This window comes from Tauraco erythrolophus, chromosome 12 (assembly GCF_009769465.1).
Source record: "Tauraco erythrolophus isolate bTauEry1 chromosome 12, bTauEry1.pri, whole genome shotgun sequence".
Taxonomy (NCBI): domain Eukaryota; kingdom Metazoa; phylum Chordata; class Aves; order Musophagiformes; family Musophagidae; genus Tauraco; species Tauraco erythrolophus.
In genome coordinates this window covers 12,895,849-12,911,131 of record NC_141476.1, presented here as the reverse complement: position 1 = coordinate 12,911,131, position 15,283 = coordinate 12,895,849, and the positions used below count along the sequence as shown (strand labels likewise).

Sequence of the window (15,283 nt, the reverse complement as noted above, 5' to 3'; positions counted from 1 at the left end):
CCTATTGTCATGGGGAACCCAGTGTTCTTGCTGTATCTATACAGTCGGTGTGAAAGAAGGGATGCTGAGGACTACCTAAACAGAGAAGAGTGGGCAAACATTACTAAGGATAAGCATGTGTTGTGCTATATTTCAGATCCTTGAGGAACATGAAGATGAAAGCAGTGGTGAGGGGGAACCCTCTCCTTTTAGTTCCTAATGCTTCCCATCTGACGTGGAAGTAGTCCTCCTGGAAAAGCCTTAGGCGGTAGGCTTGTATCAAGCATTCAGAATGCAAAGCTTGTCAATACTGCAGCGCAGGTTTGCTCTGCGCTATGCCCCATGGTCCTGTCTCCTGGTGGTCCAGATCACAGGCTTAGCTCCCTTCCAGCCTAAGCACTGCTTTCTCTTCTTGTGGAAAGCAGAGCTGTGGGAGAGGATGAGAGAGAGTGCACAGCTAAGGCTTGGTCAGATGGACATTGCAAAGTTCACCTCCAGGGAGTAGCTACAAAATACATGGCAACACAGCAGCTTACCTAGGTGGCAAGCTGACCAGAGCCAGGGTAGCATGGCAAATCCTAGGACAGCTGACCCTGCTTCTCAGATAGCTCAGGTGTCTCTGTCCTGCCAGTGCTCTCCAACTGCATGCAAAAGGAAGAGTACGTATGTATGGAGGGCAGGCACTACTGAATGCCTTGCATGTATCAGACTTTATTTGGTTGGGGAACGGAAAAAATTAGGGGAAATAAAACCAGAACAGGCTCCCTTGTTGTGACACGTGTGTTCTCAGGGCAAGGAAGCTGCTCTGTTGGGTATGAATATGCAGGATGAACTCGGAGGTGCTTCCTGTGTGTATTTGTTCTTCGAGAGGAACATTTGCTTTACATGTTAGTGACAATGCAGGCACAGTCTGTTGACTTTTCCAGATGTTGATTGTTCTGCTTTGAAGCTTCTTCGTGTTGTTTTAGTTGTTTGTGTGTCTGAATGGTGGATTAGCCGTACTGCTTGTTAAACAAGTAATTAAACATTGGGAGCTTTGAAATCCAATATGTTTAATTAATGAGCTTTGCTCACTTGATGAAAAGGATGTGTACTTGATTCATTACAAAACAAGTATAGTTTTTTCAGGAGCGAACTGTTATGACAATTTGAAGTGTTTACTGATTCATTAATACTTTTTTTCATTAAACCTTAAAAAAAACACCCAAGCAGAAAATCAAGGCTTCACACAACATTTGCTATGTAAACCCATTATTAGTGTCGTATTGTGTATTGCCTCACCCACATTCCCCATCTATGTGCTTTCTCCCATCTCCTCCTCTGCAAAGCTGTGCTGCCTTGCAGTCTGGGATTAGAGTTAATTATTACTTTTAGATCTTGCAGTACCTTGGACCAAGGTCTGTGGTGATGCCCTGCGGTGCTGGGTGCTGTACGAGCGCAAAAAAGAGCAGCCCTTGCTCAGACAAGTTTCAATAAATCTCATAGATACAGGCATCTACTGTAATGCTGTGTGACATCACTTAATTAACTGCTGATCTGACTTGCAAAAGTAAAACACTCCTAAAAACTGTATCTGCTTCATCTTGTGCTTTAAGTAAAAGTTTTACCTCCAAGTCTGAATGCATTTTGCATAGGACAGAGAGGAAAGCAGAGGCGGACAAGAGTTACTATCTCCCAGTCTGTGGGGTTTGGATTTTAAAATAAGCTACTGAAATGGTCCCTTCCCATAGCAGCGGGATTGCAGAGTAGGTTGTGGACCACCACAGCGAGATCCCCACCTGAGCAAGCTGCCACAAGCTCAAGAAGATCACGGGAGAGGGATTAGGTTGGCACATTCGCACCTTGCGCACCAGAAGAGCCATCCAAACTTCTGTCACCGGCATCTCCCTCTGGCGGGCTCAAGACCCAGCATTGCTCCTCCATGCGGGCCACCTGCAGAGTGAGAGCATCTATGAGATCTTTTCATTATGGATTTTTTTCCTAACCCAGACAGCACAGCGGCAGGAAGAATGTACTGTTTTCATGGCTCTCTCCAGCAGCATCACCTGCAGAGGGACAAAAGCAGAAAAGGGTGAGGGGTAGGTGGGCTCACCTTCCCGCGTGCTGCAGTGTCCAGCACCAGCGAGGAACCCATCCTGTCTCCAATTCAGGGCAGAAAACAGAGGCAGAGGCCTTTGAAAATGAAACAAATCTTTCAGAAAGTTAATAAACAAATAACACCCATCTAAATACCTCCTTTCCCAAAAGGCATTTAGGCATTTGCTTCAAACAGACCTGTCAGGCTCCAGTAAGCTTATTGATGAAGGAGGCAGTGAAAGAAGAGTGGCTTCAGCCTGAGCTTGGGGTAGGCTTTGCAGAAATCCTTCCTTTGCACACCTCTGCCTGCGCCGTGATGTGCCACTGCATGCTGCTGCTGCAGAGGCAGGGCTGAAGCAGTAAAATCACCTTTCCTGGCCTCCGTCAGCTCCTTTGGGAATTGAATGGTACCCATGGTCCAGCTTATTACATCAGACACTACAGGTGGCCCCCTCTGACATAATTAAGAAGTGTCCTTTCAACTCTGGGGTGCAGAAGTGGCTCCTCAGCTGTAGCTGGTTAATCGTTGACTTTGCAGTGGTGGCAGTTCTCACCTTTAACTACTCCTGCAAACTGCCAGTGCTCTTGTGTTAGTGCCATTGCAATTCAAAATGAATTTATGCTCAGGGAGTGGTAAGCCTGGAGTGCCTGGCTGTCTCCTAACCCTCCCTGTTCCTGGTACTCCCACTTCAAAATCTTGGGGTTCAGTATCTAGCGAGGAAAACGCACACACAGTGTGATGGATCCCGAGGCAGGAGTCAAGCTCTGTGTTCTCCTGATTGTTTCTACCACCAGTTGGTTAGAGAGAGCGTGTCACCCCACAGATGCCTGTGGTGGTGTCCGCACTGCAATAAAAAAGTATCCAAACCATCCCCTTTCTCCCAAAGTTGGAAACCTCAAAATATGTGAAAAGTCAAGATCCGGATTCTGTCCGGAGAATTACTGCTCCCCAGGCAGATTTCTCATGTCCCCTCTCTCTCTATTTTATGCTTTTTCCATAATAAATAGAGAGCAAAGGCTGAAAAAACAATATAGGCCATAATTTCTGCTCTCCCATGACTGTAAGCTTTAAGGAATGCCACTGAAATCAGTAAATTTACAGCAGCGTAGCTGAAGTCAACATCTGACCCAGCATTTCCCCTGCCACCTTATCTTCCGTAGTGAAATGTTCCTGCTGAAGCTCTGAGGAGCGATTCAGTCCACACCTGAGCGTGCAGGGTCGGGCTGTGCCTTTGTCAAGGGTGTTTGGCACTAGGAAGGAGAAAGCAAGATGTATAGCATGTGGCTTATATAAAAGTTGGTGTTTAGAACAAAAGTTGTGCGAATATCTGAGTGTGGACAAGGTGTGCTGCCTTGCTCTCTTCTTCGCCTAATGCTCTGTTCATCTTATTTTAGTGTATTTAAAGACAGATTTCTTCAGCTACGATGTGGTCCCACAGCCCAGCAAGAAAGCATTGTGCTGATGGAGACCCAGCACAGCTCCCCTTGTCTGAGTGAATCTGCCCAGCTAAACCAGAGCTGGGATGCTCATTTCTTCAGGCAGTTCCCATTTGGCCTTTACTGAAGGGAAGGAAGTGTTGAGTTGCGTTGTGCTTTTTGTTTACATTTTCTTTAGCATATCTCCAATCTGACCAGAATGTGACATTTTTTGAAGCATGTGAGCTGATGTCAGATAAAGAATCTGGCTGCTTTGGAGTGGCTTTCAAAAGCAAGCCCCACAGCACAAGAGGATACGGGACTTGAGGAATGTGGGGTCTTGTAGAAGTATGCTTTTGCAGGGCCACAGGATGCATTATGCAGCAGAGTGATACCTACACGATGGTAACGCACTCCCCAGAGCCCTCACAGCCTCAAATATTTCATCGCTGAACCCTCAGCTTTGTCTTCCTGCGCAGCCACTCAGTATTATTCCATCCAGAGAGGTGTGCAGCTTTGGAGGATCTATATTCATGGGTGAAATAGTGTTCTCAAGTCATGCTTTCTGACAGAATTGACTGATCACGAGTTGCTGTTCTTGTCTCTACAGTGGCAGAGCTGCAGTCTGAGCAAGTTCATGCAGAAAACACAGAGTGCAGAACTTAATAGCTATTACACATTGGGCCAAATCATTGCAGCCTTTATTCAGACTTTGCTTGAGCAAAGTGCGTTATTCTGCAGTGGTGTGTTGGGTTTGAAATGGAGGCTTAGACCTCCTAATTCTAGATTTGCAATTTTTTAAAAAGTGGTTTGGATTCTTGTCTTCAGAGGCTCACATCTAGGAAAGGGTGACCACAATTATCTCCGTACACGCAACCTGAAATGGTTGATCACTGAGCCACTGCAGATATGTGATACTAGCAGTGAACCACGCAAGCTGGATATGAAGACAGCCAGATAAGAAACGTATTTGACAGGTTTTGAAAACGCAAGTGTGTCATGGGGATGTGCACTTGCAATCACAGCTCTTTACAGATGAGCCTCTCCTGGTTATACCCTCATATTGCCCTGTTGAAAAGAGGCCCCAGGAGGACTGTTCTGATGAGGAACTCGTGGAGCTGTGATTCTCGTGACACTTCTGTGTTGCTTCCCTTGATCATTGTGTCACTTGGGTGTGGAGCAGCCTCTGGTTAGTTTCAGTTCCTGGGTACAGGCAGTTGCCCTCCTCTTGACCCGCTGTCTTGCCACTGGCACTGTGGAACCACTACGTCAGATTCATTCCCAGCAAACCCCAAAGTAAATAGCTTTACATCAAGGATGAACCTGACCTTTCGTTCTTAATAGCTCCAAAGGCAAAAGATCAGAGAAAAACATGTCAATATTCTTGACTGTATTGATGTTTGGTTGAGCATGTCTTTCATCTAATAGAAGAGGTCTTAGTTCCTCACCCTTTCCTGAAGCTTTCTCAGCTGGGAGATTCGAACTGGCAATAAACTCATTCTCTGGTGGAGTAAATGTGGTTTCTTGGAAGGGAAGAGAGAAAAACAGTAAAATAAAAGAATACAACCTCGCGATGCCATCCGGCTAACCTTGCGTAAGGGGCAGGGAGAGGATCAAAGCAAAGACTTGCATGGCCTTCCTTTACCATACATGCAGACAAACTGCTCCTCAAGCATTGCTCTGGGCCATCTGAGTGGGGAACAGTAGTTTAGTAGTTATAAGCAGGGACAAAAGGTGGGTTCATTACGTTATTAATAAAAAAAACCCCCAAAACTCTGCATAAATTCAGTGAGATGCTTGTCATAGCTATTGCACAGGTATTTCTTGGCTTCCACAATCATAACTCGGATGTTATGAGCCGTATCATTGTTATGTGGTAGGATTTTCTCCACGCTGAGGACCAAGGAGGCTTTCCAGACCTGCTGCTGTCTCATCCAAAAATAGAGCAAAGCCTCACTGCCCCACAGCAGGGGGTCATGGCCCATATACAGAGCAGGGCCATGGGGGTTTGCTGTTTCTGCTTGGTCAGCTGTCTTCCATGGACACTGCAGAGAAAGAGATACGAGAAGCAAGCGCAAGCAACACAGGAAGATAAAGAAGTGGAAGTGCAGAGCTCTGCTAAGAGAAAATGTTCCTCTCTCTGGACTATTCAACTCATTAATCTGCTAAATTTGAATTTTAAGTAATGGGCAGATAATGCAATTGAGGTCCACAAAGTGAGTGGACTGGCCATGTATAAAAGCTGGGGAAAAGCTCTCTTTCCATCTGTAATAAAAATCAGTTTCAAGTGAGTAAATCCACTAGCCACACACATGGCTTCACTTCTGTAGATTATCGCAACTTTAACTGGCTCTTTGATTTCTTTCTGGCCACTGATCCACGCAGGATGCTTGCTGTATCGTATTTTGGCAGGAATTGGAGTGTGTGCACTGCAAAGCAGAGCCGGTAATATGTTATTTATAATTGACCAGCATGGCATCTGTGGGTTTATCTGGCAGACAGTGTGGCTCGTGGCTCTGTTCACTGCCAAGAGGCCCAGCTCTGGAAAGCACCTGGCAGGACAAAAGAAAAGCAAGTTTGGGGTTCAGTTTTTCTTAGATGGAGTGTGTTTAGTCCAGCTTTTTATTAGAAGTTCTGCCTAATTTGGAAGGTGATTTTTTTTTTGATGCCTTGCAAGAAAATTAAGTTTAGACATACTGATTTCTTCTGGTATGACTATTGCGGGCAGATCTGACTGAAAGCCTTTACCTTTCGGGCTGGGTAGGCAATGCTTTTCTTTGCTGCTTACTAGAGGGAGTACCATCCAGCATGTAAACAACTATCGGGCACTTCACATCCTTTGACAAGTTATTGCCCATTTGTGCCTTTAAGTATGCCTGAGTGCCTGCTGGAGAAGGCAGAGGGAGACACACAGCAGGAGGGAGATGTTGTTTAAGACTCCCTATACCCTGTCCCATATGGATGGCATGTGTTTTCCCCTTCTCAGTTTTCCTTAAGAACCTGCATGGAACAGAAACAAGCAAGGAGACTCTTTTTAATGAAGAATCCTATTTGTGATAGATAATAACTTGTATGTGTGGTCAGATAAACATGCAAAGTGCTTCCCCAAGGTGATATTAATTTCAAGCCTTTGCAAGCTCAAAATTGCCTGGGACTGTGTTTGTGGCGATGCTGGCTCCACCTCTGCCAGAGATGCCACTGTTCCCATAGCAACTCTCCATCTCCCGTTTTAGTCTTTCCCTTCCCTTTGATCAGACGAGATAATTCCCAGATAGCGAATGAGACAACAGCATCCAGGTGCAGTACAGTTTGCGTTAACACTTGTTCAGGAGGAGCATACGGCTCGATACTTTCCCACTGCGGGGCTGTTGCAACCACCATCGCTTGGCCTCCTCTGCTGAGAACGCTTCACCTGGTAGCAGGGAATGTTTCCAGCCCACCCAGTATTCCAGGGTAGCAGTGAGAAAAGGCAGGACTCTGCAAAGCTCATAAACACCCAGGCACTGCAAAAGTCTGTGTCCATGGCCCATTAAGTTTATAGCGAGCGTATCTAGTCTTCAGAATGTTTCTGTTTCTTGCCAAGGCTCTACGCAGCAGTTGGCTCAGCACAGTGAGCCATCAGACCCCAGCAGCTATGATCCCTGGGACAAAAAAAACCCTGATTTTCCAGGATGCAGTGACCTGCCATCCTTACAGCTAGGCAAAACAGCCCTTCTGCCCTCCTTACCCTGATGTTGAAGGCCACAAGAGATTACATCGGTACTCTCAGTTTTGAAGAGCAGGTAGAAACACAAGGAAATATAGAATTTTTTTTAACCAGATCATGGCCAGCATGGCACTTTTTAAATTGTTCTGTGCAGGTTCCTTTGTATTTCTGCAGCACTCTTTCTGTTGAGAGAGGACTGCAGGAGAAGGTCAGGTTAGGACAGTAACTGTCTAACAGGCATGTTTCTGCTAAAGCCCTTCTCGATCGCAACCACTGCTTTGAGTGACTGAGATGCATGCTCTCCTTTTCCCCTACAGTTGGCCATGGGCAAAGTGAGGGCGATCGTATGGTTGTCTCCGATTTCCACGTCTTCATCAGGGACAGCTTGCAGCACATTGATCTCATGAAGAAAGAGCACCCTGAGCTGCCTGTTCTCATTCTGGGGCACTCCATGGTAAGCACCATCCCCTACCCCCCCCAGCAGCACCCAGGACACGTGCCACACGCAGCACGGTGGTGCTCGTGTGAATGGCAAGAAATAACTCAGCCCACAGGAAGTGTGAGGAAGAACAAAACTACAAGCAACCTTCCCTTCTGCTTTATTCACCGACGGATTTGCCAGCATGCCTTACCCCACGAGATCTGTCTTGAGTATAGTCAGTCCTTGACTTTTCTACCCGGATCATGGCCCTGATTAGTGCCATTTGCAACAATGGGCCTATTTTTCACTAGGACCATTCATTCACACCGGGTACATGGTAAGTTCCGCCACCTTCCTGCAGCATTGGGCTGCTCCTTTCATTTTGACCAGTATCCGGGAGGCTAAGCCCTCCAGAGCTTTGTGAGCTGCTAGGGGATGAAGCATGAATATACCCTGTAGCCTCATTCTGTTAAACAACCTAACAGAAAAATGTACCAGGGATTAGGGCTGCAAAAACAAAGGCACTGATTTGGTGAACAGATCTGAAGTCTGATTCTGACAGCATGGGCCAAATCCCTTTATTCAAGCTAGCAATATTCCCACTGATGTCATTGATCTGCTCTCCCTGTGTTCCCGGAGGAGACGAAAATGTGTAAGTACTTTGGGATTCAGGCCATGCTCAGATAAACAAGTGTTCTTGCATAAGAAGGCATGGCATGCTCTGAAGTGCTCCCCGCGCTCCAAAGCAGCCGTAACAAGGAGCTAATTTCCCAGTGAGGTCTTTGAGATGCTTCTCGCTGCTGCCCCATTTAACAAGCCCCTGGTTCTCCAGCAGCATGGAAGTTCACGAAACGTTTCCCTTGGCAACTAATCCTCTGCAAACTTTCCAGAGCAAGCCAGCCAGGTCCCTTCTGTCCCCCACTCCTCACGCCATCAGCCACTGTCCTCATGCAGGACGGCCCAGCCTGGCTGGCATTCAGCTCAAAACCGGGAGCTGGGTGTTGGCTGTCAGACCCTGGACACAGCACTGCAGGGCTGAAGGAGATGGGCACACTGGAGAGGAGAATTTTTAACTTCCAGTAACTAGTGAAGGTTTTTGCGTGCTGGCTGGCAGCATTGTGTTGCCCAGGTTACCAGTGCCACCAGCACGGAACGATCCCGGCTTCACAGCATCTTCCCAATGCAGCACCAGTCTGTCACACTGGTAGAGCCTCAACTTATTTTTCAAGTCCCACCTGAACTACCACTTCAGACATGTTCTTCTTAGTCCTTTTAACTGAGGAGGACAGAAGGCATCCTAGGGAGTTGACAGACATCGCATGGAGAGTTGAGTTCAGTGGGATTTGAGGGTTTACACCATGAGAGCAGAAACCAGATCTCTTCTTACCCAACAGAAACCAGTCACTTCTAGTGACTCTGCTCCTCCAGCCTTTCTCGCTGGCCACACTGCACTCTCACTGGGGCAGAAATAATTTGCTTGTCTGTCTGGACTAAAACCCTTCCAGTAAGAGGATTGCAATATAAATGAGATGTTGACACCTGTATTAAGCTGTGGGCTGTTATTTTGCGTTGCAGGGAGGAGCCATCTCCATTCTGACAGCTAGCGAGAGACCCAGCGAGTTTTCGGGCATGCTGTTAATCTCGCCTTTAGTGGTAGCCAGCCCAGAAGTCGCCACTCCCATCAAGGTAAGAGCAAACCCGCACTGCATCTAGTCACCTCGCTCCTCCACTGAAGGAAACCTCCAGCCTTAAAATGCAAAACCCTGGGGAGATCTGTGCCATCTGGATTCCAGTCAATACTTTTCTTCTAAGTGCCCCTCCCGCAGTCCCAGCTACTTTTCAGAGGGGAAGTGAATCTTGAGCTCATCCAGAAAAATTTATTTAAAAGGGAGTCGGAGAACGATGCTACCTCAGGAGGTGGTAGCAGTCTGTGCTTTCTTCACCGCACCCTGTGACAGCCCACACAGTGCCGCCCTTCTCCTTCCTCTCCTACAGTTTCATCCTGACTCATATAGAGTCTGGTAGAGATGCAGCACGGGCTGCTGGCTAAGCCAGGCCAGGGTTATTACTGGTGTTTGGGGGAAGACCAGTTTCTAAACAATACTAGAGCTCTTGAGTCCCAGGAATCCTTCAGGAGCCTCAAAGAAGGCTTCCGGCTAAAGCATCATTGCCCCAGCAGCGTCCCGTTTGGCTTGGTACTGAGGCTGGTTCTTGTCCAGACTATCACCTTCTGTTTGCATTTAGGCTTTACCCCTAACCCATCCACATGTCCCTTCCAAAGCTATTTCTGACCCGAATTTGCACTGCCCGCTCTGCCCTTCTTCAGTGAAGCTCTGCAAGGCAAATGACCCTCAGCTCTCCCCTCCTCTCTGAATTTTTAAAAGAATAAACAACAATCCTAAAAGAAGCTGGAAGCAAAGGGAAGGACCACCAAAGCCATCAGGAACAACAGAAAATCTCATTTCCACAGGACTCATTCCTTTATTCTTTCTCCCTAGACTCTTTTCCTAGGGCTAGCTTCTTGTTTTAATCTATTTCCAAGGTATTTCTCCTGGCTTTTTTTCTTCTAAGAGAAAGGAAACAGATTGTCTCAGCTTTGAGGATAATCTTGTCACACCTTCTGCTGTAGCCAAAGCCATCTACTGAGCTCATAAATCATTACAAGCACCAAAGGGTGCTTTTTAATCACCTCACTCTTCCACTGAAGGAAACTCATTAAGACCTCTAGCCTTAAAATGCAAAACCCTGCTGAAATATGCACCACCTGGATGCCAGGCAATATCTTCTTTCTGAGTGCCTCCCCCACAGTCCACCTACTTTCCAGAGGCGAATTGAATCCTGAAGTCTTCCAGTCTGGGAAAACTGATTTAAATAGGAGTCAGTGCACCGAAGAGTGCTTTCAGGAGGCTGGTAGCTGATTCTTCACAGGTGAGGCTGTACCTGACTCAGTGTAAGGGTCCCATGAGCACCAGTGCCTCTGTTTTTTTCTTGCTTTGGAAAAGGAAAAAGAACAAATATTAAGGAAAAAAATAATATAGGGTCTGAATCTGAGAGACACTGTTAGCCTTCTGTTTCTACTCGAGTCAAGGAAAGCAGGGAAATTTTTTCCTCCTTCTAGAACTATACTTTTTGCTAGATGCAAAACCCTTTCTGAAATAAGGACTCATCAATTCTGTGGGAACTAGTATTACTGTAGTCTGGTTTCTTGCAGGTCTGTACCAAATTGTTGCTTATTTCAGTGTAGGAAATCCTAATCTCTAACTGGAGAGTATTTTAGAGGTGTTTATACGGCCTCCTTCCGAGAGAGTGTCTCACATGCAGTAATACAAGTGCACGGTGAGTTTCTTTCTCTTTCAGATCTATTGTTGCATCTCGAAACTGATAAAAAATTAATTATTCCTGAAATATCTCTGCTCTGTCAAATTTAGTTGAAATCAGTTCTGGAGCTGAAAAGGTATTTGCAAGAGGAAGGAGTGAAAACAGGCACAGTATTTCTGTGTAAGCCACGTTTTCCCATAAAGCTGAGCTGAAAACACTTGTGTTCTTTTTTTAACTCCGAAAGCCAAAAAACATTTCACTGGTGTTTGTGTCTCTGAAGCACAAAGGCTTTGGTTTTCCCTTGGAACTGGTTCGACTTCTCGGCCCTGGGCCATTTCCCAAGGACCATTGTATTCATCCATTTGCTGGGGAAGTTTCCAGCTGAGCAAGAATTTACCTTGGCCTAAACAAACGAGGGCTCAAGGCAACAATAACAGCAGGCTGGATTGCACACTGGGTCCTTCAGCCTGCGTGAGAAATACCTTCCCTTGCTGCCCAGCCGGCCCTGGCAGCAGCAGAAACGCAGTGCGTTTGCAGAATGCGTGCAGGAAAATCAAATTCTGCTCATTGCAGAAACACAATTTCATCAATGCCCTATAAATCCTGTGTCCTGATAGAAGCATCGACCTACTTGTTGCAAATCCAGTGAAGAAGGAGGGATCTTGCTGCCTTCCCCCTTTTCTTCTCAACTAATCTGGGCAAAATTCAGCTCTGAATCTTCAAAATTTCAAAGAATAGAAAGTCTCATCTTCTGGCAAAGAGCAGAACAAGGGTAAAGTAGTATCTCACACTAAATTTTTGCTATTGAATGCTTTGAAATTGAGTGGGCAGGACAAACCCTTAGGAAATATTCCCTAATGATTAATCCTGTGCTAACCCTCAGCCTATGCCTTAAAAACTAAGTACACAATGTTCTCTCTTTGCTTTTTGGGTTTACCATTTGGCCTCTTGCTGATCTATTGCTTTCCAACCCAACTGGACGTCACGTTGTTCCAGTACTTGAGGGTCTCCCAGTCATTCAGGCTGAATCTGCACCCAGTAACAGTGCAGAGGACTGTTTTTAAAGATACAGTCAAACCAGAAGAAAGTATTGTATTAAAAACTCTTATTTTGGCTTTGCTCTCGTCTGTCCAGTTTAGCAGAGATGTTAATCATCAGGTTCAGCTCTATATAAGGTGGCTTGGTATCCAGGTATGGAAACACCATATCTGATATCTCCTTGATCATATCGTATCATATCATATCATATCATATCATATCATATCATATCATATCATATCACATCATATCATATCTCATATCATATCATATCCCTGATTAAATATTTCCCTGATAAAACTGTTCGGTTGCTCTCAGCCTGGTCTCTGTAGGTCATCACAGTGTGATGAGTTTCCAGAGACTTTTCAGCTCAGTGAAGAGTCTGGCTAGCTTCGTCAATTCAAACACCATGTTTTTGTTAAACCAGCTCATTTGTAGCTGAGACAAACTAAAGGGCATTCACACAAGCAGTTTGGCAAGCAGAGATCGTGAGGGAGAGAAATAAGCACGTTGAGGTGTGCAGGGAGCAGGGATTGCTCCATTCCAAAGAAAACAGTCTACACTGCAAAGCACCCATATAGTTGAACTAATGTGAAAAAACATGAAATCAGCTTTAAGTTACACTTCCAGTCAAGAGGCAGTGTTCAGCCATCTATTTCAATCTTACTCTGGGGTCTTTCTCACAGAGAGGGAAGGGCTGGATTTGAACACCATTAGTATTTCACACGGCTGCAGTGGCCCTGAGCAGCTCTGATAACCACTGCTCTGTAGTGTCATCCTCAGCCCAACCAGTAATAGCTCCATCATTCCATTGCCTGTTCTTGATCATCTGGGAGCTGTTCTCTCAAGAACCAACATTGCCACTTTGAAACAGCAGGGAGATAAACTTTCATGTATCAAATATAGCCAGCACTTCAACAACACAGCTTCTAATTAAAGTCAGGCAAGTCACAAACTGTATCACAGTGCTCACAAAACCATTGTAGGCCCAGGGGAATCTTCTGAATTTTTGATTATAACATAAAACTGGATTTTTCTGACTACGACCTTGCCTCCAAGAATCATCAAAATTACATCTGAGTGTTGAGGGTGTACTACATGTTGGAGGGAATGGAGCGTTTCCTGCAGATCTGAAGACCCTTTGAAGGATGGTGGCAGTTCTTTCACAATCACTCCTATAGACCAAGGTTAGTTCTTTCTGTGCACAAATAAGAGTTTTTGTGCACACGGGGAGTATATATATGCATGTGTAAGTACATCTGACATGTCTATGTACAGGCTCTAGTGCTTCTCTTGTACAGCTGAACACCAGAAACAACTCCTCTGATATCACCAACCCAGGACAGTACGTGCTGCTTTGTACGTGCTGCTGTGCTTGTGGTCAGAAGCCAGCCCTATCTCTGTGGCAGTTCAGCAGTCAGCTTGTCACTCGGTTTGCAAAACTCCAGACAGGCGCAAAAACTTGAAGAACATTTCCAAAACATGTCATGGAGGCGAGGTCGTCAGTAGGCTGTGGGGCTGGGATGATAAACATGCATTAGAACAAAAAAATGGCTGTACTGAATCTGACAAAAGCCTGTCTAGCCTGTCTCCAACGAGAAGGAGCCTGAGAAAGAGCATATATGTAGTTCTCCTTTCCTTCTCACACCTTCCCTGCCATCAGCATATCCCTAGGCAAGTGTATTGTTGCTCATGTGAGAGGAAGATTCAAATTTATGCTCCTTCTGCAAAATGCCTCTTGCAGATCTTTGGGAATATACATATTTACATGCATACCAAGCAGACACGAAACAGAATCTCTATCAAACTCATAGCTTCTTCTGAAATTTGAGAGTGTGTCAACTAACTTCCTTCTTTGGCCAAATTTGAAAGTAAGCAAAGCTCCCATCTTCCAAAAAACATGCCATCTTTTACTCTTGTATACGTCACCTCAGACCTAAATATCTGCGACCTTAACGCCAACATATCGATCTTGTGGCCAATACCTTAAGCAGATCTTGAGAGAGCATCAGCTAACCTCTCATGCCAAGGTATGTCCTCTTGAATATAGGCAATCATTAGGCATAGGAACTTGCACTAGCTCTTAACTCAGGCTCTAATTTTAGGGCAGCTTAATTGCCTTAGGTTTTCAGAGGATTGTTAAAGGTGTTCTGGGGGGTGTTTCACTCATACTCTGTAAAGAAAGTCTAGGACAATTACACTTCTAGGTTAAATACCTCAGCTAGGAGTCTAAAGTTACTTGGCATACACCTGGGTCATTGTAAGTGGTTTCAGAGAAGTAGAACTGTTACAGCATTGTCAGTGCACGAGAGTCCATCACCTTGCCTAGAATGTGTAAAGATGCATTCCCCAAATCATGGCTGTCTGGAGCTAACACAAAACAAAGAAAAGCCCATTCCTGCTTGTTTGCATCATAAGCTTGTACTTGCATCGGTGTGGATATGTTATTTTACTGGTCTAATTCCAGAGCCTTCAGTAGAAATTAATTTTGCTGACATCATGTCATAGCCGGTGAGGGGTCCAGTATAGTGGTAGGCAGTGACACAAGTTCCTGCTCCTATCCACCCCAGGGTACATGAATGTTCTCAAATCTGCTGTGAGTCTTTATTGCTTTTCACTCCTGGATGACTTTGACTTCAACCTTGTGCTTTTCCTCTAATTTCATAATTACTCTGTCATGTATCATCTGTGTTCTGAAATGTCAGGAAGTGCTTCAGAAGTGATTCTGTATCAGCAGAAACAGAGAACACAGGTGACAGCCTACCTACAAGTGTTTGAACATGAAAGGGCCATAAAACAGACCAACAAACTCTAATTGCATATTTTCTGACTTAAGTGGTGATCATTTAATTAAAGACAGTTATCAGAGATCAGAGCAGAACCCTGGTATCAACGTGCTTGCAGTGCTATTGAAGTGAAAGACGTTACCCTTTCTTCTGCCAGCGGTTTGGAGCCTGGGCTGCTGAGCGCTTTTGTGTTTTGTTCCCAGGAGACAAGTGAGCAATGGATTTCCATAGCCAATGCATGCGCATTTTGCTGTTGTTTATTTACAGGTTCCCCTGAGAATATGCTTATTAAAAAGAGTGCAGCCTAGGCAAATCGCACCAAACATCATCACTCGTGTGCCACAGCCTGAAATCAGAGCTGTGGCAGCAAGGAAGGGGCAGTAACACAGCAAAGCCCAGCCCTTCCGAGGGCCGGAAATGGCTTTTTCCTATCAAAGTGCTTAACTGAGCCCTTTTTTAGAAATTAACTTGAGAATGAGAAGAAGGCAAAGTACAATGAAGTTGTGATGTTGGATGTGGACAGACAGCTGACAGCATTTCAGA

General features: G+C 45.4%; 1 protein-coding gene across 2 annotated transcripts in view; it reads left to right on the top strand.

The window, feature by feature from the left end:
- MGLL (monoglyceride lipase) overlaps nt 1-15,283 on the top strand; it is a 62,994-nt gene that overhangs the window by 40,197 nt on the left and 7,514 nt on the right. For both annotated transcript variants that reach the window (XM_086619048.1, XM_086619046.1), the window contains exons 4-5: nt 7,495-7,631; nt 9,174-9,284. In XM_086619048.1, the coding sequence (XP_086475174.1) occupies nt 7,495-7,631; nt 9,174-9,284 (248 nt within the window). The remainder of the gene's footprint in view (nt 1-7,494; nt 7,632-9,173; nt 9,285-15,283) is intronic.